At 57.3% G+C, this 25,474-nt stretch overlaps 1 protein-coding gene across 3 annotated transcripts; it reads left to right on the forward strand.

Moving 5' to 3' along the window:
- Positions 1-1,449: 1,449 nt before the first annotated feature.
- Positions 1,450-24,720, forward strand: Arhgef16 (Rho guanine nucleotide exchange factor 16). Of its 3 annotated transcripts, none has more exons than XM_045148698.1 (18): positions 1,450-1,519; positions 2,795-2,925; positions 3,027-3,098; positions 8,113-8,227; positions 9,897-10,525; positions 13,111-13,156; positions 14,128-14,285; positions 15,506-15,562; positions 15,907-16,067; positions 18,138-18,290; positions 18,392-18,521; positions 19,100-19,174; positions 19,411-19,503; positions 20,993-21,144; positions 21,428-21,616; positions 22,206-22,279; positions 22,730-22,831; positions 24,129-24,720. In XM_045148698.1, the coding sequence occupies exons 5-18, from the start codon at positions 9,917-9,919 to the stop codon at positions 24,266-24,268; spliced, it is 2,139 nt and encodes a 712-aa protein (XP_045004633.1). In that variant the 5' UTR covers positions 1,450-1,519; positions 2,795-2,925; positions 3,027-3,098; positions 8,113-8,227; positions 9,897-9,916; the 3' UTR covers positions 24,269-24,720. The 3 variants fall into 3 exon arrangements, with proteins under 3 accessions (XP_045004633.1, XP_045004635.1, XP_045004634.1); XM_045148700.1 differs by having other exon boundaries at positions 3,027-3,088; XM_045148699.1 differs by lacking the exon at positions 3,027-3,098.
- The last annotated feature ends 754 nt before the right edge of the window (positions 24,721-25,474 follow it).

Genomic DNA, 25,474 nt, shown 5'->3' on the forward strand with positions numbered 1-25,474 from the left:
CCAGTTCAGTCACTGTAGGGCTAGGGCCACACAGGGATGGGCTGCAAGGCTGACCCTACAGTGACCAGGTCAGGCTCTAAATGAGTTCTGTAAAAGAAAAAGCCCCAAGGAGGGACCGAGATACGGATCCGGATGGGAAGGTGGGTGGAGAGGCCTTCCTGTCAGGCCTTGGCCTCTCCACTGGGCCTCCGTCTTCTCGCCAGACCTCAACCTCCCTCCAAGGTGCTCCAAAACAGCTCTGATGCCTCCTGTAGCCGGACTTGGTGCATGCAGTACCCACAGTGGCCTGAGAAGGGCAGCAGCCACCCACCTTTCCAAGAGGCAGCCAGCAAGAAAAGCTGCCACTGAGGTGTCTTCCCGCGGGCGCCAGTCCTCAGGTCGGCTCTCCGCCCCTCTTCCTCAAGGCAGCAGATGCTCGTTGGGCAGCAGATGAACTAGGTGGTTTCAGTGTGGCACCAAGGAAACACGAAAACGCCATGTGTGGTGGCGCACGCCTGTAATCTCAGGGATGAGGCGGGTCTTGCCTCACCCGTCACACAAGTTCTTGCCCGTTGCCAGCTTCCACCACATCTGATGTACAGAGTTCCTTGCTAGGCTCCCGCTGGTCTTGGGATAGAGACTGTCCCTACCCCTACGGGACACTGGGACCTCTTGTGGTCCCCAGCCCCCACCTCTGCGCGCTTAGATGGACCCTGCCTAGGCCCCCTCCACCTCCGAGGCCTTTGCACTTGTGTCCGTGCCTGGAGCATTCTCCTGTCCCCTGTTAAGCTACCTCTCTGCTCACCCTCGGGGGTCCAGGTTTGGTGGCATTTTAGGGTGCAGAGGTGCTGACCCAGCTTTCCCACAACACCAAGAGAGCCTGAGTTCTGAACCTCCATGGGGGTCGCGGTTGCAGCCTCTACCCAGAGGACCCTCCTGGACAAATGACATCTCCCACCGATTCCCCGGAGTTCAGGAGCAGTCTGAGCTGCGCTGCTACCAAGCGCTTTCCTGTTCTCTGTAGACGGGGCGTGGTGGCGGCTGGCTCACACCAAGAAGGTGGCCCAGGTGTTCTTCCCGGCCAGGGCTGCCCTCTTGCAGGCAGCGTCTAAGGATCCAGTGGGTGGGACTTTCTTGTTGCAAACAGGTTCCCGCAGGCCTGGTGTTTCTGGGAAAGCTTCCGGGAGGCGGCGGCACTGGAACCCGGAGAGTGGCGCAGGAAGGAAGCAGGAGGGACGGTGGGCGGTCCTGCGGGGTGGTGGGGACGGCCTCAGGTCGGATCCGGAGGCGCTACCGCGGGTCAGGTCACGTGGGCGAAGACCGGCCCAGGTGGAGCGGTGACGCAGCGGCGGCCCGGCCAGGTGAGGCCGTGCCCACGCCGCAGCAGGTGCCCGGGGCGCGCCCCGCCCTCGCCGGCCGCCGCCGCGCAGCCCACCCGCCCCGCGCCCAGGAAGTGCGGAGGGCGGGACCGGCCGGGCTGCGCGGCGCCTGCGGCACCCCGTCTCCCTCCGCGCGCGCCCGCTGGTGAGCCCGGGGACAGGTGAGTCCGGAGCGGCGGTGGCCACCTCGGGCCAGCCCGTTACCGCGCGCCTCTGCTCCGCTCTGCAATCCCGGTGAGCTGCTCCGAGTCGGCGACAACTTCGCGCCCCGCCCCTTCAGCCGTGGGGAGCCGGGGACCCGGTGCAGCCGGCGCCCTGCTGCCCTAAGCTGGGGCCGAGTCTCGCCTGCAGGGACACTTTACTGCAGGTTGGGATTAGACATCAGGGCGCGGGGACTCCTGGGAAGTCCCAGAGGCAAGGGAGTGATTCGTCCCGGAACTCGGTGCACGATCCGGGCCCAGTTCACCTCCCTTATGCCTTCTCTCCACTCTGGTGGAAAACCTCCGGCCACGTATCCCCCCTCCCCCGTGCCTTCCACGGATAAGAGTATTGCTCCGGAAAGCTGTGGGCGTCCCTCACTGTTCGGACAGTGGACTTCACTGCTCTACCTGGGTCCTTGGTCCTCATTATCTGGGACAGCTTTTGAAGGCGAGCAGTAAAGTGTGCTCGGGCCTGAGAGACATGGTGGCCGCCACATTCCCCGCCCCCCCCAACACACACACACACACACACACACACACACACACAGTGGAACCCAGGCTGACCTAATTGTCCCTGCGTTCCTGGGTTGCTCAGTCTGTGAGTCAGCTAAAGTGGGGGCTGAGGCCCGCTAAAGTGGACCAGCAGAAGGGTCCCAGGCACTGTGTGTTGGGTCTTTCATTGCTCTCTGTCGTGACACCACTGGCATGGTGCCTAGATGTATGCGTGCTGCTGTCTGTGAGCCAAGGCAAACAGCTTCAGCCTCCTGGCCTCAGTGTCCACATCTGTAAAATGGAGGTGATAGGAATGACTCTCTGGATGTTGATTTGGTCAGCGCACACTACAGTCATTCCATAGTCTCACCATGCCCACCATCCAGGCAGGAGCAACGGACCATGTGTTCAAAGCAGGGGCCACCCTGGTGGAGGGAAGGGGTCTTGTGTGCTTCCTGGAGAAAGAAGGTCTAGGTCACTTGGAGAAGGAGATGGAAAACCAGGTAGAGGTCCACACTCCTACCTAGACGTGTGTAGCGAGACACCCTTGTTTTTGTTGGAGGTCATCCCTACGGTTCAAGCTACTCCTGCGTCTACCCTGCCCACAGTCACTGGGCACCCAGTCAGTCACAGAGATGAATGGAGTGCCAGTGGCTTGCACTGGGGACAGGTGGGCCTGTGGCCCCAGGGTTACAATTATATCTGGATGGGCACAGCCGCTCCACCTGGGGGTTTTGGTTTCAGTTTCTAGATCCATTTTGGCCGCTCCTGTGCTGACCCTGGCACGTCACGCTTAGGTGAAGGTCCTTCTATAGCATCATGGATGAGTCCTGGATCCCCACTCATCCGGTTCTGGTTTATGGACATCCATTGAGGTCAGTACAGGGGCCTCAGCCCCTCCCCCTTCCCTGGTTCCCACTGCAGTGGCCTCACCCATGCAGGTCACATTCCCTCTGCTTCTGTTTCTCACTGACAGAGAGGGAAGATATTCACAGACCAGCAGTTTGGGGAGGGACCAAAGACACCGTGGCTGAGAAGGTATCCCAAGGTATTGTCTGGGTCTGTTTTCTAGCCAACGAACAGGGCAGTTGTGAGGCCCTGGTTCTGGTGGATCAGGGTTCTACTCCCTCATCCTGTGCTCCTTTTTGAGTCCTTGTGGGTACCGGCCACATCTGAGAAGGGCCAGGGTTTCTGGGATGTCTGGATTTTACAAGTGGGAGTTGGAGAAAGACAGGTGGGTGCTTCATGGTGGGCCTGCTGGTGTCTAGTTTGGATGAGCTGGGTGGGTACAGGCTAACTCTAGTTAGCTATGATGAACTTTCCCAACCTCACCTCAGGGGACATTTGTTCTGGTTAGTTCTTTGTCGTGGGGCTGTCCTGTGCGTTGTTGGTGTTTTAGTGACACTCTGGCCTTGGCCCATAAGATGTCAGTGCTTGTGACCACCAACATTGTCTCCAGACATTGCTCATGTCCCCAGAAGGGTGATACTGCTCCTGGTGGAGAGCCACGTAGCTCAGCCCCAGGGACCTGGCAAATGGAACTGGCTGGTGTGACTTTGACTCCTGAAGCTAAATCCTGCCCCAAATTATGTGTGGCTTCAAGTTCCCAGTTCGGCCAAACAGAATCACTGACTACAAGGGCACCATTGTGGGTTTGGCTGAGGCTGCCACAGGAGAGACCAAGTCCTGCCACATAGGCCAGAGAGAGGTGGCCCAGCCTCAGAGCTGGTGACTGAGGTCCTCCAGTGTGGCACCAAATCCCAAATTTAGGTAATTTGGGTTCCTCTGAGCAACTGTGATGAGACCAACAGGCCCAGGCTGGAAAATCAAGCTCAAGGGGCAGAAAGGATGGCACAGGTGCCCACTAGAGTTGTGCAAAGCAGCCTTGTCGGAAAGGATGAGGAAAGAGACTCACACAGTCTGGGCTGCATGCACAAAGCCACCAGCTAGGCAGGATGGAGTCAGCTTGGGACTAGATGGACGGGCCAAGTGTGATCCCCTGAGACCTTCAGACCCTGTTTGTTCCACCTGCTGTCCTCTCCTCCTGCCTTTCCTACCCACACGCCCTTCACTCCTCCATGGAGTTTTTTTTTGTTTCGTTTTTTGTTTGTTTGTTTTGTTTTTTGAGGTAGGGTCTCACTCTGGTCCAGGCTGACCTGGAATTAACTCTGTCATCTCAGGGTGGCCTTGAACTCATGGCAATCCTCCTACCTCTGCCTCCCGAGTGCTGGGATTAAAGGCGTGCGCCACCACGCCCGGCTTCCATGGAGTTTTTAGTGGCAGAGAAAGCATATGCTGTGGGCGTCAAGCCTCCATGATTGCAGCCCACCCTGAGCAGAAGCCGCTGGGAACCGTGCTTCTAATGTTGCAGATGGCTGTGCAGGTTACAGGGTGCGGCGCTGGCCCAGTTCTGCTCCTTTGAAACCAAGACCCTGTACAGGTTGGTTGTCAAGGAGCACCTCATGGCCTATTCAGGGAGACACAGGTTCACAGTGAAACCAGGGCAGAGAAAGTACCTTTGGGAGTACAGCCCAGTGTTTGTAGTAACTTGAAAAAATTGTTCTTGCCTGCCTGCCAAAGGCTTACAGATTTGTGGGGAGTCAGCAGGCTGAACAGCTGGACAATAGCCGGAGAGCCAGAGCACTTAGTACTGGGTATCTGTGGGAGCTTCTGAGGGCTCCCTACTGAGTGATCCCAGGCTGCCTGGAATGAGGTGCAGACGGACCTCTGTGGCTCCTGTGGTCTCTGCAGGGCTTGGGGCCCCTCTCGCAGGTACTGCTGCATGGCTGGTGTGGCTGTCATTTCCCTGGAGGCACCTGCATTCCCAGTGAGAACCAAGAGTCACAGACCAGCCAGCCTAGAGAACAGGCTGACCCCACAGAGACATGGGAGAAGGCTGGGAGGCGAGACAGAGAATGTGCCCTTGGATGTGTATGGTGGGCACATGGGCCTCCCACCAGCATGATGCCTTTCACTTAAAAGATGCAGAAGCTGGAGCCCCCAGCAGATATTTGACAGCCTTGCACCTGAGAGCCCGAGGGGACCAAGAGACACTACAGAGGAAAGTGACCTCAGGAGCTCAGTTCCAGCAGCCAACAGAAATAAATTTGATCAAAGAAAGTAGGAGTCTTGAGGTTGAAGTTAGCGGAAGTTGTTGCGTGCATAAGACAAGAACAGGATGTCAAGAATAGAATGATGAGAGGGGGCAGAGAGCTCTTGGCAGGTCTTGCCAGTGGCACAAGGTTGATGCAAATTCGGAAGATTAAGTAGAGGCAGTCCCCCAAAAGAAGAACAAAGAAGGTTTGTTTGTTTGTTTGTTTGTTTGTTTTAAAGCAAGAGAGGAAAAAATAAGAACTTAGGAGAAAGCATCGAGGGTTTCGGTGCTCACTGGTGAGTGTTCCAGAAAGAGAAAACAAGCAGCCAGGCCAGGGTTGCAGGCCTGTAATTCTAGGTACTTGGGAGGCTGAGCAGGAAGACAGTCAAGGCTTGAGGGTCCTATAGAACGAGTTCAAGGCCAGTGAGACCCTGTTTAAAAAAAAAAAAAAGGAAAATTGGTGGGAGGTAGGGATATAATAAGTACAAGGGCCTAGGTTAAGTTTCCAGAAATGGGTGGGGGGCGGTTAGGGTGAAAGAAACGATTACCACTGATAATACTGAGCTATGCACAGACCTTAAAAGAGGAACAAGCTAGTTGGAGGTCCACCTGACACCTCAATCAATAAATGAACATGGGGCCCAAACCCTCCACCAGGCTGGGCTAGGCAGAAGCATGGGGGGGCGACCCAAGGAAGAGAAGTCAGAAGGGCACCAAGAAGCCTCACCAGCAGCAAGAGGAGGGAAAGATGTTCAGTGCTTCTGGAAAATAATCCCAGTGGGAGCTCTGAGCTTGCTTGGTCACCTACCAAGGCAGAGAGGGAGGAACACGGGGAAGCTTCAGGCAGTCAGCAATCTGCGGCTCACTCCAGATGTTCTGAGCTCTGTGTCTGGCATGCACTTCGGAACAGCCAGGAAGGAGCTGATGGTCTGAGCATAACCTCCCCCCCCCCCCCCCCCCCCATGGCCTGAGGATCTCCTATGCTCCTGGCTGAGAGGGCATTTGGGAAGACCCGGAAGTGGCTCCTACGTGGGTGGAGCGGACTCTCAAGGACAACATGGAAAGGATGCTGGACTGCGGGGTGGGGGATGAACAGAGAAGTGTCTGTGGAAGGGAAATCATTAACAAGAGGCAGGCCAGCTTCATGGTCCCCCAAGCACAGTGCCCTGGGGCTATGTCGCCCTGTCTCCAGGGAACAGATCTGTTGGTCAGAAGAGTCCACAGTGGTGGCCTCTGGGAGCGGAGTAGGTTCAGAAGCAGGCCTCACATGCACAATAGGCCTTTTGGTGCTGACTTTTGACTCAGTATGCAGGCAGGACAGGTGCCCAGAACCCCTTGGGCCTCTCTCAGAGCCCCAGGCAGGTGGCACACCAAGCCTGTGGGCGTGGTATCTGGTTAGAAAGGTCACACCCAGCAATGGCTCACCGGACGGGTTCCCTTTGGGCACCTTCTGGCCTTGGAGCAGACTTTGCCCTCAGCAGGGAGAGGCTTCCAGTCACCAGGTCTGGAACACTGGCGCGAAGGAGTGTCGGATGTTTGATGGGAGACAAGGTACAGAAATGACATGGGCCCCTCAGTGCCACTTACACTTTTTAACCATGTGGAATGTCCCCAAGGTGAAGGTGACATGTACAGAACTGCACAGATCTATCCTGGCCGCATCAGAAGTCTAAGCTAAATCCATTTCTGCAGGCCTGGGTAAACCAGACAAGTTAACATGGAAGTGTGGCCTGGGATAGTGTCGTCCTGCCCAGTGTATCCCAGACAGATGCCAGCTCCTGTGGGAGGCTCGGTGTGGCTGCTATCCTCCTGAGCTATGATTTGGAATGTCCTGTGGAATGTGGCCTCCCTCACCTCACAGGGTGCCAGGCCCCAGCCTGCCCCTCCCTGGGCCCCTGGAGGTTCAGCTGCACTCAACTTCAGATAAGGTTTTAACCAAGAATTTCTGTCCTGGGAGAACCTGTCCTGGGCTTCTGGGGCTAAGCTGGGGACATGGCCAGCTTCCTGGGTGCCTTGTGTTTGTTTCAGCAGTACTGACCATAGTGAGTGGTGTGGCCAACCCTCCCCTGACACCTTCAGGGAGGGACTACCAGGAAGGGGCCCAGCACTTGTCTGGGCTGGGCAGTGAGCTTGTAGGGTGGGCCAAGGCTAGAATCTGCCTGGATTACCAAGATGGCAGTGATGTCCCTGAGGCCCAAGGAGCCCTCAGTTCCAAAGGCCCTTTGGTCAGCTCTGGTCCCCTCGGTCTTTTCCTCTCTCTGGTAACCCTAAGGGAGCTGGCCTTTCCAGTGCAGTTTAGTCCATCTGGCCTAGTCAGACAGGGCAGATACCCTGGGATGTGACCCTGGAACAGACAGTACCCAGAGAGAATGACAAGGGACTATCCTTGCATGATGCTGAGCCCAAAGCCTTACCCCTGATGCTGGAAAAGTGACTTGGGGCCTTGTCCGCCCATCTGATAAATAGGCTTCCACCTTGGCAAGAGTCTTGTAGATGTGGGTGATTGGGTTTGGGTCTTTGGTGGGCTTGTTTTGTCTCGGTTCTGGGGTTTTTGGTTTGGTTTGGTTTGGTTTAGACATAGGGTATTGCTTTACAGCCCAGGCTAGCCTTGAACTGTGGCTCCACTGTGTCAGACTCCCCAGTACTAGGATTGAAAGTGTGTGCATTTATGGGCAACTTAAGCTCTTGTCATTTAAACATAGAGTCTTAGGTATTTAACAGACCTCAATGGTGGCTCCCTCGGAATGGGGTTTTCTCCATTATATCTGAATCCTGTGACATATCCAGTATCTCTCCATATTGGTCCACTGTGTGGCGGATGGTCTTTGGTTCAGCATTACCTTGGCCACTGCTGTGTGGCCCCTGCAGCCAGCCAGACCCGATTAAAGGAACTCTGCAGATCTGGGCAAAATGCACCAATACAGTACCCTCAGGTGGGGACGTTATTCTTATTGTAACTGTTTTACAGTTTGGGGAGCTGAGACTGACAGGTGACGTGACATCCCTTGATCAGCGGGGACCCTAGGTTTCCAGACCCGCAGCAGGGCAGCCTCGGACAAGTGTGGGGGCTCCAGCCTGTGGAGGTAAGTGGTGGGGCTGTGGACAGCCATCCTTCAGTGGACCAGTCAGTACCAGAGGCTGGTTCCTAGGAAGTGGCCCAGCCTGTCTGGGCAGGAAAGACCTAGTCACCCAGATGAACCCCACACAGTGCTTCCAGACACGCCTTTCTTGTAGTTTCTGCTGCTGGGTTGCTGCTCTGCTACCCTCGGTCTCTAGGGCCCCAGGGCAGGGGTTCCTGCTGGATGTGTCCCTGTAATCACATAGCAGGGAAAGGCATAGTAGTGAATCACTCATCAGGCTTTAAGATTTTGCCCTGATGTGACATGTCTATCCCCATCTTTTTTTTTTTTTTTGCATGTGCGTAGTATGTGTAGAGTGTGTGCGTTGCACACACATGTATGTTATGTGACACCTTGTGTGTGTGCCTGCAAAAACCAGAGCTGTGTGTCTCTCCACCGTTCATCTGCATGTTTCTTTAAAGTGGAGTCTCTTACTGAAGCTCGCTGTTTTCATGAGCCCCAGTGATTCTCTGGTCTTTGCTCTCCACAGCCCTGGGGTTACGGATGTGCATGGCCACACCCAGCTGTTTACATGGGTGCTGAGGGAATTGAATTCGGGTGGGTTTGTGCCCTCTCAGGCCCTAATGCTTGTGTGGGAAGCACTCTTAACTGCTGAACCATCTCTCCAGTCTGATACATGTCCCTTCTAACCACACCTCTTCTATTGCCCAAAGCCAATCTTGGAACTGCTGTACCCAGTTTGGGGGACGGGGGTTGTAGGAAAAGCAAGTGTGCCTGCTGCTCAAGGAGGAAATGAGGCATCTTAGGGATCAGCTCTTGGTGCAGCAGCAGATGCAGGGCTGCCTGCTGCTGTCTGAGAGGCTGGGCCAGGGCAAGAAGATGGTGGAAGGTCAGTGGTGATGGAGAGGACAAGGGGTAGCAACAGGCTTGGGGTACATGAGCTGCCAGGAGGGGCAGGCCAAGTGGCCGAAGGGTGGAGGGCATCTAGAATACCAGCTGTATCTGTATAGACCCTGCCCCGTGCCAGGCAGGAAGCAAGCCCCGGGGCTGTTGCTCATATCAGAGCTCTGCAGGCACCTCCATTCCCTGCTTCCCTCCCCTCTGCACAGGCCTTACTTGGGGCCTGGTGCCATGCCCATGGCAGGTCCCTGGGCTTCAAGATGGGGGGACTGGGCCAGGCTATGGTCACCTTCATGTCTGATACAGTCTCTGGAAACTCCCCAGCATGGTGTGAGCGTCATCACACTGACCACACACGAGGTGCCCAGGCATCAGCGAGGGGTGGAGGCATGGTTCTGGCGCTCTCTGCAGAGTCCTGGGCCCAGCCACAGACCTGCCTCTTGTTTGCACCTTACCCAGGGCCCTGGCATGTGCTATATCAGAGAAAACAGGGTGACTCCTGAGGCCCAATTCACCCACAGGCTGGCGCCACTAGGCAGTCATCTCAGAGATGAGCTACCTATCCAAAGCTTACAACCTTCATCCTCGGATGAGCCAGAGCAGGATCCGGTGTGAGGCTGTCCCCAGCTTCCCTCATACCCCTAGGTCAGCTGTGGCACTTCCAGGGGAGGCTCTTGACGCCAGCCATGACCAGTCCTGCTCTCTCAGATGCAAAGACACACCCCAGATGCCCTCCTGAGTCCTTCACTTCTTTCTGCCTGCCTCTCTCTAGGACCCCACGGCCAACCAGGCATGTCCCAGCGAAACTCAGACAGCTCTTTGGAGGAGAAGCCGCTAGAATACCGTTTCCATGCTGAGCTGCGGCTCGATGCCAACGGGAACCCTGAGTCTGGACTTCCTATGGTCCGGGGCTCCCTCAGGGCCAGGACCAATGCTGCCTTCGAGCCTGAGGCTTCAGCACCCCCACAGCCACCCCCGGGGGATGAAGAGCCACAGCCCATCATCCTGAGCACACAGAGCCCTGCAGCCCTCAAAATGGGCACCCAGCAACTGATCCCCAAGAGCCTGGCTGTGGCCACGAAGACTACTGTGGCCGCCAAGGCCAGGGCCAATACCCCAGCCCGCCACCAGAGTTTTGGGGCCGCTGTGCTCAGTAAGGAGGCAGCACGGCGGGACCCCCGGCTCCTCTCATCTTCCAGCTTCTCCTTGGATGACATGGAGGTGGGCATGGGCACTAGCAAGATCCCAAAGCGGAACCTACGAAACCAGTCCTACCGGGCAGCCATGAAGGGTGTGGAGATGCCCGGTGGCAAAGGGGATTCTGTCCTGCTCGGCCCCAAGCTCCAGGCTGTAGCTGAGGAACCTAACCAGCCTGCCACCCGGTGCACAGCCAAAAATAAGGTAGGGAGCCTGCCACTACAGCAGGGGTGGGCAGTCCCTCTAGGAACTCAAGGGCTTTTACACAGGGAGGCAGTGTGCCTTGCATTTCCCTCAACTGCACGATGTGACTGCTGTTGGTGAGCCCTGCTATGTGGAGCTCTGACCACCTGACTGTACCCAAGTCCAATAGCCGGGCCGTGAGGGTTACATTGCATCCGACAACTGAGGCTAGAGAGGTCAAAGGTTTGGCCAGGTCACCGGGGTATGTGTTGTGTGTCTTCCTCCCTCTCTGTCTAAGCTAGAGTGGACACCAGAGCCACAGTAGAGGCCAGCTGCCCTTAAACTCATCAGGGAGCTAGCCTGCCTGATGGCACCTCCATTAATCCCAGGCTCAGCCTACCGAGCAGAGCTTCCAACTGGGATGGAAGGAGCAGTGGTCAGTGCCTACCATCTCTAGCCTAGGAGAAGTCTGGTGCATCCCTCTGCCTGCATCTTCCCTTCCTGCCTGCCCTGGTGGCCCCTGGGATTGGATGGCTAAAGCACCTTTCCCTGGGTTGTGATGCAGGGGCCAGAGCACAGCCCTTGCCCTTTGAGTCACCAAGCCTTGATGCAAGTCATCGACAAGCAGGAAAGCCATGGTCAAAGAGGGGACCCTGTTTGCCATCCCTGCCCTGCTTGGTCCTGGCTGCCAAGGTGTAGGTGGGGAGAGTCTCTGTTTCTAAACCATGAGAAGTAGAGCTTCCCAGGACATGGCAGGAGGGTCTGGCAGGTGTCTCTGCCCAGTGCTTTCCTCGGGTTTGTCCAGAGGCACCAGATACAGGGCATGGTCAGCCTCCATGTAGGGCCCTGGGTGGGCCTTCACAGCTCTGTGGCTCCTGGCAGGTTCCTGATCCTTTGGACCCTTGGCATCCCCATGTGTAAGTGACAGCAGCTGCTGCCTTGTTCAGCATATTCCAGAGATGAGCACGTGGCCTCTGTTGCCAAGAGCCGTGCACAGCATCATGGGAAGGGAGTGCTTACTCGGGCATCTACTGCCCAGACCCCGAACCAGAGCCCTGGCCTTGAGAGAAACATAGACCATCTGTCAGGGTGGTGGCCACCAGTGTGCAGCATGGCCAGGCCACATGTCTCCACTGAAGGCCAGTGGCGGCTGAGAAAGGCCTCTGTGTCCCCCAGTGCCAGCCCCTGTCCATCACAGCTCTGCCTGCTGTTCCTACCTGAGATGCTCAAACCCCAGAAACTGGAGAGACTTCTGCTTCAGGACGCTGTGCCCTTAGGGGCTGGCGCTGTGACAGTACTGCCCTCCAGGGCCAGGCCTGCTGACGTCCCATTCGTTCATTTGTTGATTCATCTACTTCATGGTTATTCCCACCTCCAACACATCCTTGATCCCCATGAGAACCAAGCTCCACCCAGTGGGCACAGCCTCATACTTGAAAGATCCTGGGTAGAGAGAGAACTGTGAAGGGGCTAATGGCTGGCAGGGGACAGTGCAGGTTTCCCACGGCCTCAGGGCAGGAAGACTACTATAGGAGGATTGAGGCAGGATGGGATGGAGGAGGAGCTGGGGTGAGGAGTTCAGCTGGGAGTAATGGAAGGTTCAGGCCCCAACTGGTTATGAGAACCTAGAAACAACTGGCTTTTGCTTCCCTGAGCCAGTGCACCTGTCAAAATCTGATGCTCAAGCCAAGGAGCAGGGGATACCAAGCTAGGGGTGGAGGCTCCCCACAGCTGTGCCCTCACTCTTCTGTAATCCTGTCCTGGTTCTGGAGACCCCAGCCACGACCAGGTCTGGACTGTGCCCGGGTGACACATAGCCCTTCCTGTTGCCCCAGAGCCTGGTCTCCTGGAAGTTCTGCCCCAAGGTCCCTTCTTGGCCTCCACTCTGTCCATCGCCCTTCTGCTCGTTTCCTTTCAGGCCTTCTCATAGCTCCCAGGTCCCAGGCCTCACTCTTCCAGGCCTCCCAATTCAACTTGTTGCAGTAGGTCCGCATTGCTGGTAGAAATCACCCAACCCAGAGCAGCTTGTGGAGGGAAAAAGAGGTTTATTTTGGCTTACAGGCTTGAGGGGGAAGCTCCATGATGACAGGGGAAAACGATGGCATGAGCAGTGGGTGGACATCACCCCCGGCCAACATCAGGCAGACAACAGGGACAGGAGAGTGTGCCAAGCACTGGCAAGGAGACACTGGCTATAATACTCATAAGCCCGTCCCCAACAATAACACTTCCTCCGGGAGGCATTAATTCCCAAATCTCCATCAGCTGGGAACCTAACATTCAGAAGACCTAAGTTTATGGGGGACACCTGAATCAAACCACCACAAACTGGGTCAACCCCTGCCCCCACAGACACCCTTTCTGGACCTGTCCCAGTTTTAGTCCCCTTCCCTGAGCCCCAACTCCATTCCTCCTACCTGTCCTGGCCTCTGACTTGTCAAGTTGACACTTACTGAGCTCCTACATGCTGGCAAAGCCCCCTCCCATGGAGCAGGGCCTTTCTTGTCTTGCTGGGGGGTCTGTGGATCCCAGAGCAACAGAATAAAAGCAAACCCATGCCTCCCTTCCCCACTGATTGCTGGCGCTTCTGTGTCTTATCTCTGCAGAGGACTCTGGGACGGAAGCGCGCACACAAGGGCTCTTTCAAAGATGGTAAGTGGCTCCAAGGGCAGCCGAGGGCTGGGCTTTGCTAAAGGCTAGCAGCACAGCTGACCTGGGCATGGGGTGAGTCTGCCTCTGGCCTAGGAGGATGAGGTCGGGCTGGGCAGGACCCTTTCAGAGGCTGATCTGACTGTATCACTCAAAAAGTTCCCTGGGACTCCCATCTGTGTGACCCCAGGGCAGGGGACAGAGGAACCCACATACCTACCCCAAACACCCATTTGGGGACGCCGGGGTCTCCAGGGGTACAGACACTCATGCCACATGCTGTATATGGAATCTTCTAAGGAGAGGGTAGTTTGCTGGGTTCTGGTATTCCAGAATGAAGGGAATTGATGGTTATTATTACGAGAGTCTACCTGGTCCCACTGAGGCTGTGAGACCCAGGAAAGATGTGGCCCTGAGTCTCCCAGGCCCAACCTTTGTTAGGAGATTTCAAGATGTGGTGGCCCCAGCAGGAATGCCTTGTCTTTCTACCAACCCATACCAGCTCTGTGAGTGGCTAGAGATCAGACACAAGGATATGGGCCTGTCTGTAGTGGTCTCGGGAGAATGCATCTGCCGGGGAGCAGCAGCAGTGCCCCAGTATCAGGGCAAGGCTGACAACAGTTGCTTTAGCAAGGGCTCAAAGGTGCCCATCCTAGGTAGGGCTGGCAGTCTGGTCAGCTGGTGGTTAGCACTCAGCCTGAGGACCCCCAACCTCTGTCTGCCAGGCCAAGCACAACTGGTCCCTCCAGGGCTCTGGTTGGTCAGCTTAGTCCTGGCCTAGAGGTGCCACATTCTGCACTGGGCTGCCACTATCTCCCAGATCAGCCTGGCACCCCGTGAGAGCCAGTGGGCCAGAGGGGAGCCTAGCCTGGGAGCTCTGCACTGCCTGATGTTGTCCGAGGCTCTATGGGGTCCTTGCAAGGGCTGGGCCATCCCCAAGCCCCCAGGCACACAGGTAACTCCGCCCTCTCCAGACCCCAGGCTGTACCAGGAGATCCGGGAGCGGGGTCTGAACACCAGCCATGAGTCTGACGAGGAGCCTTCCAGCCCAGAGGCAACGCGGAAGGCAGATACCACCATCGTGGTCAAGAGCTACCGGCCTGCCCAGCTGACCTGGAGCCAACTCCCAGAGGTGGGGCCACTCTGGGGCTGGCGCTAGAGGGTGGGGGGGCTGCAAGAAGCCCAGCAGCTTTTCGTTCCTCAGCCTGTGGTGGCTCAAGTCCTTGGTGGGAGATGGAACAACTTTCAGAGATCCAGGGATGCCCAGGCTACCTGTGGGGTTGGCTGGGCTCCTTGGGGGAAGTCACTGGGAAGAGAGAGTAGTTTGTGGGTCTGTCTTCTACCATGGCACCTGGCAGGGATCTTTGCTGGACCACTGATGAGCTGTGGGGTCCTATAGGCTGCAAGGGAGTCAGTGAAAAACAGGGCCAGGATAGTGGCCTTGATTTGTGGAGGATGTGGCAGCCACGGGCACTGCCAGCCACTGTGCCAGAGGCATGACCCCTGTTCCCTGCAGACTGTGGGTGTGGCAGGCAGTGGGGAGGAGCAGGCATGCCCTTTCCTTCATCTCAGTACAATGGAGCGCTTTGTTTGCCTGCCATGGGGTCAGAGAGACCCTCTGTACAACTGCCTGCCAAGGGACTCTGCCAAGGAGACCCAGCCGAGAGCTGAGGCGGGACAGGGGCTGTCTCCCCACCCCACAGATGGAAACATCCAGAAGCACGTTTCATGCTTTTTACTCTGCTAGAAGCTGAACATGTGTGTGTGTGTCCCAATCTAGGATGGGCCCCACACACTGCAGGCTACACCTCTGCAGATATTCAGAGCTCAGCCCACCTAAGCTTAGGAAGCAGCAGGGACCCTGTGGCATTGTTGGTGGTCTCACTGCCCTTGTAGGAAGAAGCAGAAGTCAGGGCCCTCCTGGTCCTGCGGGAACAGGCATCCCATGGCTCAAGGAAGCCATACTCCTGCTATGGCTGTCTACCAGCCATAGTCCCAGGGGAAGGGGGCGGAGAGGAAGGGTGGTGCTCATTCACCTGGTAAGGTGCTGACTCACATGCCTAGCTGGTGTGTGAGTCATGGTCCTGCCCCCCCCCCCCACATACACATACACTGTCCCTTGAACTCCCCATCACTCTTCCTGGGCTGGCCTGGAGCTCTTGGACATGGGGTTGGCCCTGACCCAAGAGGTTCCCACGCAGAAGATGAAGGTGAAAAGCCCAGCCCAGGCCCCTGCCTCCTGGCCATTCTGTCCTTCACACCGGGTCTGGCCCCAGGGGAGGGGGGAAGTGGGAGCATGGCTCTGGCTCCAGGATCTGTGACTGATGGTTCCTGGGGCCGCGTTCTCCTCAGGTGGTGGAGTCGGGAGTCCTGGACACACTGTCTATGGAAGAGCGCAAGAGGCAGGAGGTAAGGCAGCTGGGCTGGGTGTGCTGAGCCAGACATGGCGTGGGCCACGTTGTACCCAGGGAGGAGGAGGCAGGAGCCACGGTGATGACTGACTCCCAGGCCAGAGAGTCGTGATGGCTAAGTCCTGGGTCTGCACCCTCACGAGCCCTCAGGTGGTGATGGAGAAATGGAATCCTAGCCAGTTTCACACAGCGCAGGGGTGACTGAACCGAAGTGCAAACATAGGGGCCTGGGCCCACGGCCTGGACATCGCTCCTGAATGCCTGATGCCCAGGGCCCTCGTCTCCGCACTCCCCGGCCTCCTCGAGCGTGGCCTCTCAGGCTAAGCCCTTGCTTCCGTGCAGGCCATCTTCGAGATCCTCACATCTGAGTTCTCCTACCTGCACAGCCTGAGCATCCTGGTGGCTGAGTTCCTGCAGTCCCGGGAGCTGCGGGCCACCGTGACACAGACAGAGCATCACCACCTCTTCTCCAACATCCTGGACGTGCTGGCCGCCAGTCAGAAGTGAGCAGCACTCGCTCCTTCCTCTGTAGTCATGCCTACATCCTACATCCCGCTGGGTCTCCATGTCTCAGGCAGTGGGCCCATGAATGCCACCCCAACCCAGCCCTGTGAGGTCCACACTGTGGTGGTGGTGGTGGCAGGCTCCAAGGGAGCCCTGAGCTCCATCTGTGGACGGGACATTTTGGAGCAGACCAGCTGGGATGGAGCGGGACAGGCTCCGAGGGCCTGGGGCGTTGGGCTCTCTGGAGAGGAAGGACGGTACTGAGCAGAGCTACACAGGAAGCAGTGCCCACAGGGTGCTTGCCCGGCCAGGAGGCAGCCTCAAGTTGCAGCCCCAGGTCATGTTCTGCGCCGAAGTGTCTGGTGGCCAGGCTGGGCTCTGGTTGCAGAGCCTGGATGTGGAGGAGGGGTCAGGCATGCGGCCACAAGCAGGGAGGGTGTGTGTGTGTGTGTGTGTGTGCGTGTAGGGGTGTGCACGTGGGCGCCTGTGCATATGTGTGTACACACGCGTGTTTGTGCATGTGCGTGCATACTGTATTACCTGCCTGTGTTGACTTTCTTGGAAGGCACAGTCCCCACTCAGCCCTATGCCGCTCCTGTGCTCTGGGAGAGCCAGGCCGCCTCCAGCTCAAGTCTCAGCTCACCTGACCCTGGCCGGGGTGTGTCTGAGGTCCCCTTCACTGCTGGGGGTTGGCTGGGGGGTTGGGGAAGAGGAGCAGGCCTCAGGCCACTGACTCAGGCTTTGAGGCTGGGCTCTGGAAACATGGGAGCTGATGGTCCTTCCTAGCAGCTTCAGCCAGGCCTTCATTGAGCCCACCCAGAGTCTGCTGTTAGGGGGCTTCCAGTAGAGCTGCAGTGACCGACTCCCTGTCCCTCACTCAGAGGAGGGGGAAGGCAGGGGTCCAGGGATGCAACTGCCCCTTCCCGGTGCTGACCTCCATGCAGACCCCTTCCCTCCCAATGTGGGTCCCTCTGTGCCAAGCGATCTGTTTGTTCTGGCCTCTGCCAGGCTTTTGACTGGCTGTTGCTCTCCTAAAGTGGAAGTCTCTCTCCCCAGCCATTCACAGTCACTTGCCCTGAGAATTGGTATTATTTGGGGCCAGTGGCTGTTGGCCGGCTCACCCAGATCTTCCCAGTCGAGCTTCCTGGCCTGCCTGTGTACACACACATGGTGGGCCTGTGTCCTGGGAGTTGCAGCTTCCCTTCTCTGGCCTTGTCCACAGGATCATAAGTGTCTGACCTTCTGCCCTGCCTACCCAGCTTGGCTCTCGAGGTTGTGCCTGCTGGTGGGAAGCAGAGGGTCTAGATGGGTCCTGAGGGCCAATGCCAAGCCCAAGCTGGGGAAAGAGCTGCTTAGATGGACAGATGTCATCCCACCCACCTTGGCCAGGGCCTGGAGAGGTGGACAGGGCTCAGAGTTTGCCACTTAGGAGATCTGCAGGTTTCTCAGGGAGCTCCAGCCACTGGTCTTACACCAGAAGACCATTAGGCTCCAACCAAGCCCTGTAGAACCCCGGGCAAAGGCTTGACCCGTGGGAGGTTAGAAGCTGGCCTACCCGCCCCCGCCCCAGTGTGTGTTTTTGAGCCCAAGCCTTGCCACTTGCCGAGCATGGGATGGAACTACGAAGCTGTGGCTTCACAGGGAACATGGCTGGCAGAACAGCCCCAGTTTCGGGACTTGTCCCTGGAGAAGTGACTCTCCACCACCCCTCAGGGTCCTCAGGACCCTAGTGAAGTCTCTCTTTGCCCAAAAGACTGGACTCTTCATCTGTGTCCTTGCGCTCCTGCCCAGGGGCAGGCTAAGGACTGGATGGATGCTGCAAAGGAGGCAGGGTGAGCGGAAGTCTGTCCTGGAGCACCCCCTGAGGCTTGTGCTACAGCCACACTGCAGGAAGCTCAGTCTGCCTGCCTTGGGATGTGACCTTCCAGGCACCTGCTGCCCCCCGGGTGCTTGGTGCCTGCGGAGTGTACGTTTGTCTGCATACCCGTGTCTGTTATGTGTGTGCACATGCCTGCCCGAACAGGGCTCCCACCACCCCAAACCCCCACACACACTCGCACGTACCACAGGTTCTTCGAGGCCCTGGAACAGCGGCACAAGGCGCAGGTGTGCGTGGAGGACATCAGCGACATCCTGGAGGAGCATGCCGAGAAGTACTTCCACCCCTACGTCGCCTACTGCTCCAACGAGGTCTACCAGCAGCGCACCCTGCAGAAGCTGACGTGAGTGGGGCCCTCGCGCTCACGCTCTGGCCAGCCGCACTGGGCGGCTCCTGGCCAGCCTCTGCCCACTGGCAGCGTGATGCCAGTGCTCTTTGTTACAGGAACAGCAATGCCGCCTTCCGCGAGGCCCTGAGGGAAATTGAGAAGCGGCCTGCCTGCGGGGGCCTGCCCATGATCTCCTTCCTGATTCTGCCCATGCAGAGGGTGACCCGGCTGCCGCTCCTGACTGATGTGAGGACCAAGAAGGCCTGGGCACCGCCATCTACCCTCAGCTGAGGAAAACACCTAGTGCCCCAAGCCTTTCCCCCTGGTGACCTTGTCCTCTGCACTTGCTACATCTGCGTTACACAAGCAGTCATGGTGACAAGTGTGAGACAGTGTGAATAATCATGAGCATTGTGCGTTTGGCATCATGACTGCCGCCACTTGTGGGGCACAGGCCTGGCACAGGCAGAGGTGTACGCATGTGCATGCATTCGAACATGTCTACATGCACCTTCAGCTCTGGAACTACAAAAATGGCTCTGCCTGGGGAGAGGGGGGGCTCCACAGCTATTCCTCTGGCTGGAGGGCAAAGGCAGAATGGAGAACCCACCTCCCGTTTCCAGCCACACAGGCTGGCTGAGTTCCAGGAGCAAAGAGTTCATGTGCTGGGCTCTGCCCACTGGTGGGACCAAACAGACGCCCTCTGGGAGCTCTTGCCCAACTTGAGGCCACCCCCAGGGGTCTGGAACTAGTGGGATGTCCCTACTTCATACAAGCCCTTCTAGGAGGGATCTTGGCCCCTGACAGATGCTATTTTTCCCCAGACACTCTGCCTCAAGACCCAGGGTCACCCTGAAAGGTACAAGGCTGCCAACCGTGCCCTGAAAGCCATCAGTAAGGTAAGGCAGGGCCAGGCCGGGAAGTCGGCACCTAGCTCCAAGTTTCACCCCCCGTTTTCCATGGACAGTAGAGACACTGGAGTGGAAAGGGTTGTGGATGATCTAATAAGGAAACAGCCCACAGCAAGACTGTGGCTAGGTCTGGCACAGTGCCACCTGGATGGCAAGCAGCAAGGGTAGCCAGGTGCTTGGGCCAGCCACAGCCCTGACTGACATGCATGTGCTCACACCTGCAGCTGGTGAGGCAGTGTAACGAGGGAGCGCACACGATGGAGCGCACTGAGCAGATGTACACGCTGCACACACAGCTGGACTTTGGCAAGGTCAAGGTAAGTGCCGTGCTGGCCAGCCCCCCTTCCCCCCCCCCCACACGCCGCTACTCATCCATTTTTCCCAGCTCTCCTTGTTTGAGGTTAGGGGTCACACTTCCTAGGCCTGAGGGCTAGAGAGGCCTCTGGAGATACCTACCCTGGGGAAGTCTGGGGTCCAGTGCTTTTAGTCTCTCCAAGGCTATTTTCTGTATGGGAACATGCCTTGTGCAGCCCTCCCTCAGACAGCTTTGAAGTTCTCCTGCCCAACACTGGACAGTTGAAAGAGCTTTGGCCTTCACCACCATCCCAGGATTGCCTAGGCAGAAGGCGGGCCTGGTCAGTGGTTCTCTGAGGGCCAAGGTTCATTGCTGACCTGGGAACTGGGCAGCACCTTCCTGAGGACAGGGAGACAGGGTGATCTGAGGGCCAGCTCAGCTCTCGGCTTAGATTCTGGGGAAGCAGCAGGGTATGTCTACCCTAGGCCTGGGCAGCCCTTCACGCCCTCCTGAGAGGGTGATCGCACAGACTGGCCTGGTCCTGTGTCATCCAGGGCCGACCCTCAGAAGCCATCCCCGAATGCGGACCTGTTTGGGCTTCTCATTCTGTTACTCTATCCACTTGGTGCGCTGGCTGGTATGGTGGGTCATAGTTTGCCCCGGTCGGGTGATGAGGCCTCAAGGGCCCTGGCAGTGGTTCATTGTGGAGAGTGTCGTGAGTGACTGCCTGTTGCCACCACCCCATGGAGGTCATGTTCATGTGTCCAGTTCTCTGCTACTCATGTCGGGGCGCATTGTATCACACCCACAGCAAAGACACAGCCCCAGACCTGGCTAGCCCTGAGTGGGAGTCCTACCCCATGCAGTCTTGAAGTCCATCCTAAAAGTGGAGTTGAGGGTGGGGTTTGCAAGCTGGGGACTCAGAATCTGCAGTTGTGTGGGGTGTCAAGGTGGAGCCTATTTGGGGAGTAAGTGGGGAATGGCTTCAACAGTAGGCCCCCTCCCCAGCCAAGCCCTCACTGCCCACCTGCCCCACCCAAGTTAGCACCGGGCTCCTGGCATAGCAGGAAGCTCTGTTTTGGAATCAGGTTCAAGATAAATGCCTGGGCACAGGAATGTGACTGTGCTGGGTGGGTGAAACTTCCCATCCTGGCATTGGCCGCTGGCAGGCCTCACTCCCGGGCAGTGCGGAATCAGCCCCTCAAGCCTGCCGGACTCAGGCCAAGGAGGCATTGAGCTCCAGGACTGACCTCCAGTCCCCAATCTGTAGGGGCCACTAAGCGGGTACCCAACCTAGCAGAGGCTGGACAGAGGTGCTCTGGGCTATGGGTAGATCAGGGTACAGGACCCAATGTGGCATCTATGTGCCGACTGAACAAACATCTCTTCAGACCCAGGCACATCTCATTGCTCCTCTGTCCAGACCCCCACAGGGAGAGCCAGCTCAGTTCTAGGAGGCAAAGCGTGTCCCCTCTCCGGTCTCGCTCATCCACCGCCCACTCTGTTCCTAGTCCCTCCCACTGATCTCGGCCTCCCGCTGGCTGCTAAAGCGCGGGGAACTCTTCCTGGTGGAGGAATCGAGTATTTTTAGGAAAATTGCCAGCCGACCCACCTGCTACCTGTTCCTCTTCAATGATGTCCTGGTTGTCACCAAGAAGAAAAGGTAAGCATTGTGCCGCAGGCCTCGGGCTGGGGGGTCAGCAGGGGCAAGGAGTGGCCCTGACCCCTTCCCCCCTCAGCGCTTGGCTCTGTACCCCACGTGATCTGGGATGTCAAAGTGGCTACAGCTCATAGCCAAGGTGCTGCCTTCTGTAGGACTGAGTCTCCCACCCAGACGCACCCCCCAAAGCTCCCAGAAGCTCAGGGCCTATGTCTTCAGGCTCACAGGATGAGCCTTGAGAGCTTGTATGCTCACCTGGCCGCACTGACCTCCCATGTCCCCACAGCGAGGACAGCTACCTGGTCCAGGACTACGCGCAGCTGGAACACGTGCAGGTCAGAAAACTGGAGCCCTCCGAGTCCTCCCTGCCAGGGGGTGGCAGCCGCAGCTCCTCCGTGCCCCACCCCTTCCAGGTGACGCTGCTACGTAACAGCGAGGGCCGCCAGGAGCAGATCCTGCTGTCCTCAGACACTGCGTAAGCTGGCAAGGGGCCTGGGGTTGGGAGGGGGCAGCTCCTTGAGGTGCATTTTCACATGCCCATGAGAAGCATCTTGTTTGCCGTCATTACATATGGCTGGTTCTGAGCACCTACTCTGTGCTGAATACTGCGGTCAGTGCCCAGCGGAGCCACAAGCCAAACGCAGCCTGTCTCAGGGTGTTTGTGTTCCCAGGAGCAGGACACATGAGCGGACGAAAAGCTGGACTGTCCAGTTACCAGGAGAGGGAGCTATAAGGAGTAAAAGGAGGCAGGGACAGGTGTGCATGGAGTTACAAGGGAGTGTCATTGACAAGATGGCATTTAGACCCAAACCCTTAATGCTAGGAGAGAGAGAGGCAGCAGATGTGGGAAGGAATGCCCAGCTCAGGTACAGCTGTGCAAGGGCCTGAGGCTGGTACGTCTTGCTGTAAAGCAGCAGCGGGGATGATGGCTGAGCACAGGAGCCTGAGGACAGTGGGGGATCAGAGCGGTAACTGGACCTGGTACATAAAGCAGACTCTGACACCACTTGGGATCTCATGGGCCCCAGGGAAAAAGGGCTTCACTCACACTCTCTGGCCTCCAGGAGTGACCGGGCCCGGTGGATCACAGCGCTAACATACAAGGAGAGGCAATGGCAGGGCTCCACCAACAAAGGAGGTGAGCTTGGGGCCAGGATTTGTGTCTTATAGCCGTGGGACGGGGTGGGGTGGGGCAGGGCTGTTCCCGAGCAGAGAGTCATAGCAGCCCATGGGCCATGAGACAGCCCAGGGTCGCTTTGTTCAGATGTGAACCTTGGCCTTGCCTGTGTGACTAGCATGCCCACAGTCCTACCTCTGCCTTGTCAGTCCATCTCAGGAGACCTCACCCAGGTCCTATACCTTGGGGAAACTGAGGCTAAGAGGTAATGCAGGCTGGCTCACAGATCTGACACGTCTGGCCCTGGCCCTACCTATCCCCGTTGGAGAGGGAGTGCCCTTTGCCAGTGCTGTGCCTCAGGAGGGCCCACGTTAGCCTAAGAGGAGCTGCCTGTCTTGTGCTGGGACAGCCGGGGGTCATGTGTCTGCAGGAGGCTGTGGGGATGGCTAAGTCCAATGCCTTTCCCCCCAGATCTGCCCCAGGTGGAAATCACCAAGGCATACTTTGCCAAGCAAGCAGACGAGATCACACTGCAGCAGGCTGATGTGGTCCTGGTCCTGCAGGAGGAGGACGGTGAGTGGGGGGGGGATGCGTGCTGAGTGTGCTGTGGCTGCCACCATGAGTGGGTATCTCCTTGAGCATTCTGGGGTGCAGGGTGACCAGTATGTGCTCAGTCTGCCTCATCCTCAAGGACCTATTGAGGCTAGAGTGGTGGCTCGGTGAATGGAGTGCTTCCGTGCAAATGTGAGGACCAGAGTTCAAACACCCCACACCGTACACATGCCGGGTGGACACAGAAGCCCTCCTGTCATCCCACAGCTTGGGAAGCAGGAACAGGGATCCCCAGAGCTAGCTGATTAGCTACGCTGGTGAGAGACCCTGCCTCAGTCAACAAGGTTGAAAGGAGATAGGAGCAGACACCGACCTCTGGCCTCTCCACATATGCAAGCATACATGTGCACTGCACCCCACGCATGCAAAAAAACATCTATGTGCATTCATTATGTTTACATGCACACACCCATATAGGAACACTTATATATGCAAGAAAAAATGGCAGTGGGCTGGAGAGATGGCTTTAGCAGTTAAGGCACTTGCTTGAGAAGCCTAAGGACTGATGTTCGACTCTCCAGGTCCCACGTAAACCAGGGAGCGCATGTGTCTGGAGTTCAGTTGCAGTAGCTGGAGACCCTGACCTGCCAATTCTGTCTCTCTCATTTAAAAAAAAAAAAAAAGGCCAGTCTATTGGGCTTGCCTAAATAAATAAATAGGAGTTCTCCTGTCCCCACGTCATGGGATTAAAACCAAATTCATGGGCTGGAGAGATGGCTTAGCAGTTAAGGCACTTGCCTGCAAAGCCAAAGGACCTTGATTCAATTCCCCAGGACCCATGTAAGCCAAATGCGCAAGGTGGCGCATGCATCTGGAGTTTGTTTGCAGAGACTGGAAGCCCTGGTGTGCCCATTCATATCTCCCCCTCCCCATTTCCCTTTCTCACTACCTCAAGTAAATAGATAAATAAATAAAATTTAAAAAAAATAATTCACCCTGTGCCCTAGGCAGGGAGGAGGGCTGTCTGCTCTCCTGAGAGTCCTTGCTCAGTGGTCCCAGCACATGCCTTCATAGGAGCTGTAGTAATGCTGAGTAGGGTAGATATACCTCTCCCCTCTTCATGGGGGAAGGGGGGACTCTTGGGAAGCCAAGTGCCCATGTGGCCCTGAGCAATGCCTCCCTAGCCATTTTCCCTCTTGAAGCAAGAGGAGTGGTCAGTCCCAAGAGTCTCCTGAGCCCTGGCATTCTCAGGAACTGAGGCAGAGGAGTCGGGCACCCACAGCCTGCCTCTCAGCTGGTCTTCCCCATCTGCATCCAGGCTGGCTGCATGGTGAGAGGCTTCGCGATGGAGAGACCGGCTGGTTCCCCGAGAGCTTTTCCCGTTGCATCACCAGCCGTGTGGCCGTGGAGGGTAACGTGCGCAGGATGGAACGGCTGCGGGTGGAGACGGACGTGTAGCCAGCCAGCGGGAGAGCCAGGATGTGATGGGCCCAGCTTCAGCCCCAACCAACAAGCAGTTCTACCTGACTGCAAGGAGCGCGAACAGTTAGTCCTGGGGCCCTGTGCACTTCCCTGGGACTTCCAGCCCTGGACACTGGACATGTTGTAGAAGGAAGATTTCAAGGCGAACTCCGGGGGAGCTGCATCCTGGGAGAAGCCCAGGCTGGTCGCTTTCACTGGCCACCTGCCCCTAGCTCCTGGCCACCAGAAGGCCAGCTGCAGTGACAAAGGACCCCACTATGAGTGCATACAATGTGGGGCCACCCCCTTCCCCGCAACTCTTCTACCCAAGCAGGACAAGACCTTCAGTTCCTGGGCAGCCCCATGTTCCCTATGTTCTAGCGGACAGTGCTAGCGCGAGGTGGCCTGTGGTGCCCACAGGGAAATTACAATTGAGGTTTGAAATGGCACCAAAGGATTTCCTTTCAACTTGAATTTCCACAAAGAAACCCGGCCCAAGTGAGGGCCATAGCTGCATCCTGGTTAAGTCCCAAGGTGCAGCATGTGAGGAGGGATTGGCCTCGTGTTGTCCTTGGCTGTGGCCCATCTGTCCACCGGCCAGAGTGTTGTGGGCAAGGCCATGGCTCCTGCTTGTGGTCAGGGTCCCTGGCTAGTAATAGCTGGACCTTGCAGGGCTCAGCCTGACCACAAGGTCCCAAGAACTCAAAGCAGGAATGTTCTAGGACAGCCCCTACTCCCGAGGGGCCCCTCTCCCAGGGACCTACAAGTGGGAGGGGCAACCTCAGAGCTGACCTGGGCTAGGCTAAGTGGGGGGACGGGTTGGCCCAACTGCTCCAGGTCTCCTGACTGACCCTCCGAAGCCCCACTGCAATACCTGTGTCTTTCTCAGCTCCAGTGGTGCTGGAGTTGGGGTGAAGCACCCAGCATGTCTGACAGAATCCGTCCCACACAGCCCACTAGATCCGATTTCCCTCTGAAGGTAAGGGATACATCTCCCCTAGATGCAAACCAGAAATGGTGATGCCCTTGTCAGAACAAAGGCTGGGGGCAGGGCAAGTCTGGGTTCAGCTTTACAGCACCATCCTTGACAGGGGCTTTGGTGAGCTGCTCCCAAGGGCTGGGCAAAGCTAGGACTTTGGAAAGAAGCGTGGCCTGGAGTTCTCACTGAGGTGGAGCCCAGCCCCTCCTGCCACTCTAGACAGG

This window comes from Jaculus jaculus, chromosome 5 (assembly GCF_020740685.1).
Source record: "Jaculus jaculus isolate mJacJac1 chromosome 5, mJacJac1.mat.Y.cur, whole genome shotgun sequence".
NCBI lineage: Eukaryota > Metazoa > Chordata > Mammalia > Rodentia > Dipodidae > Jaculus > Jaculus jaculus.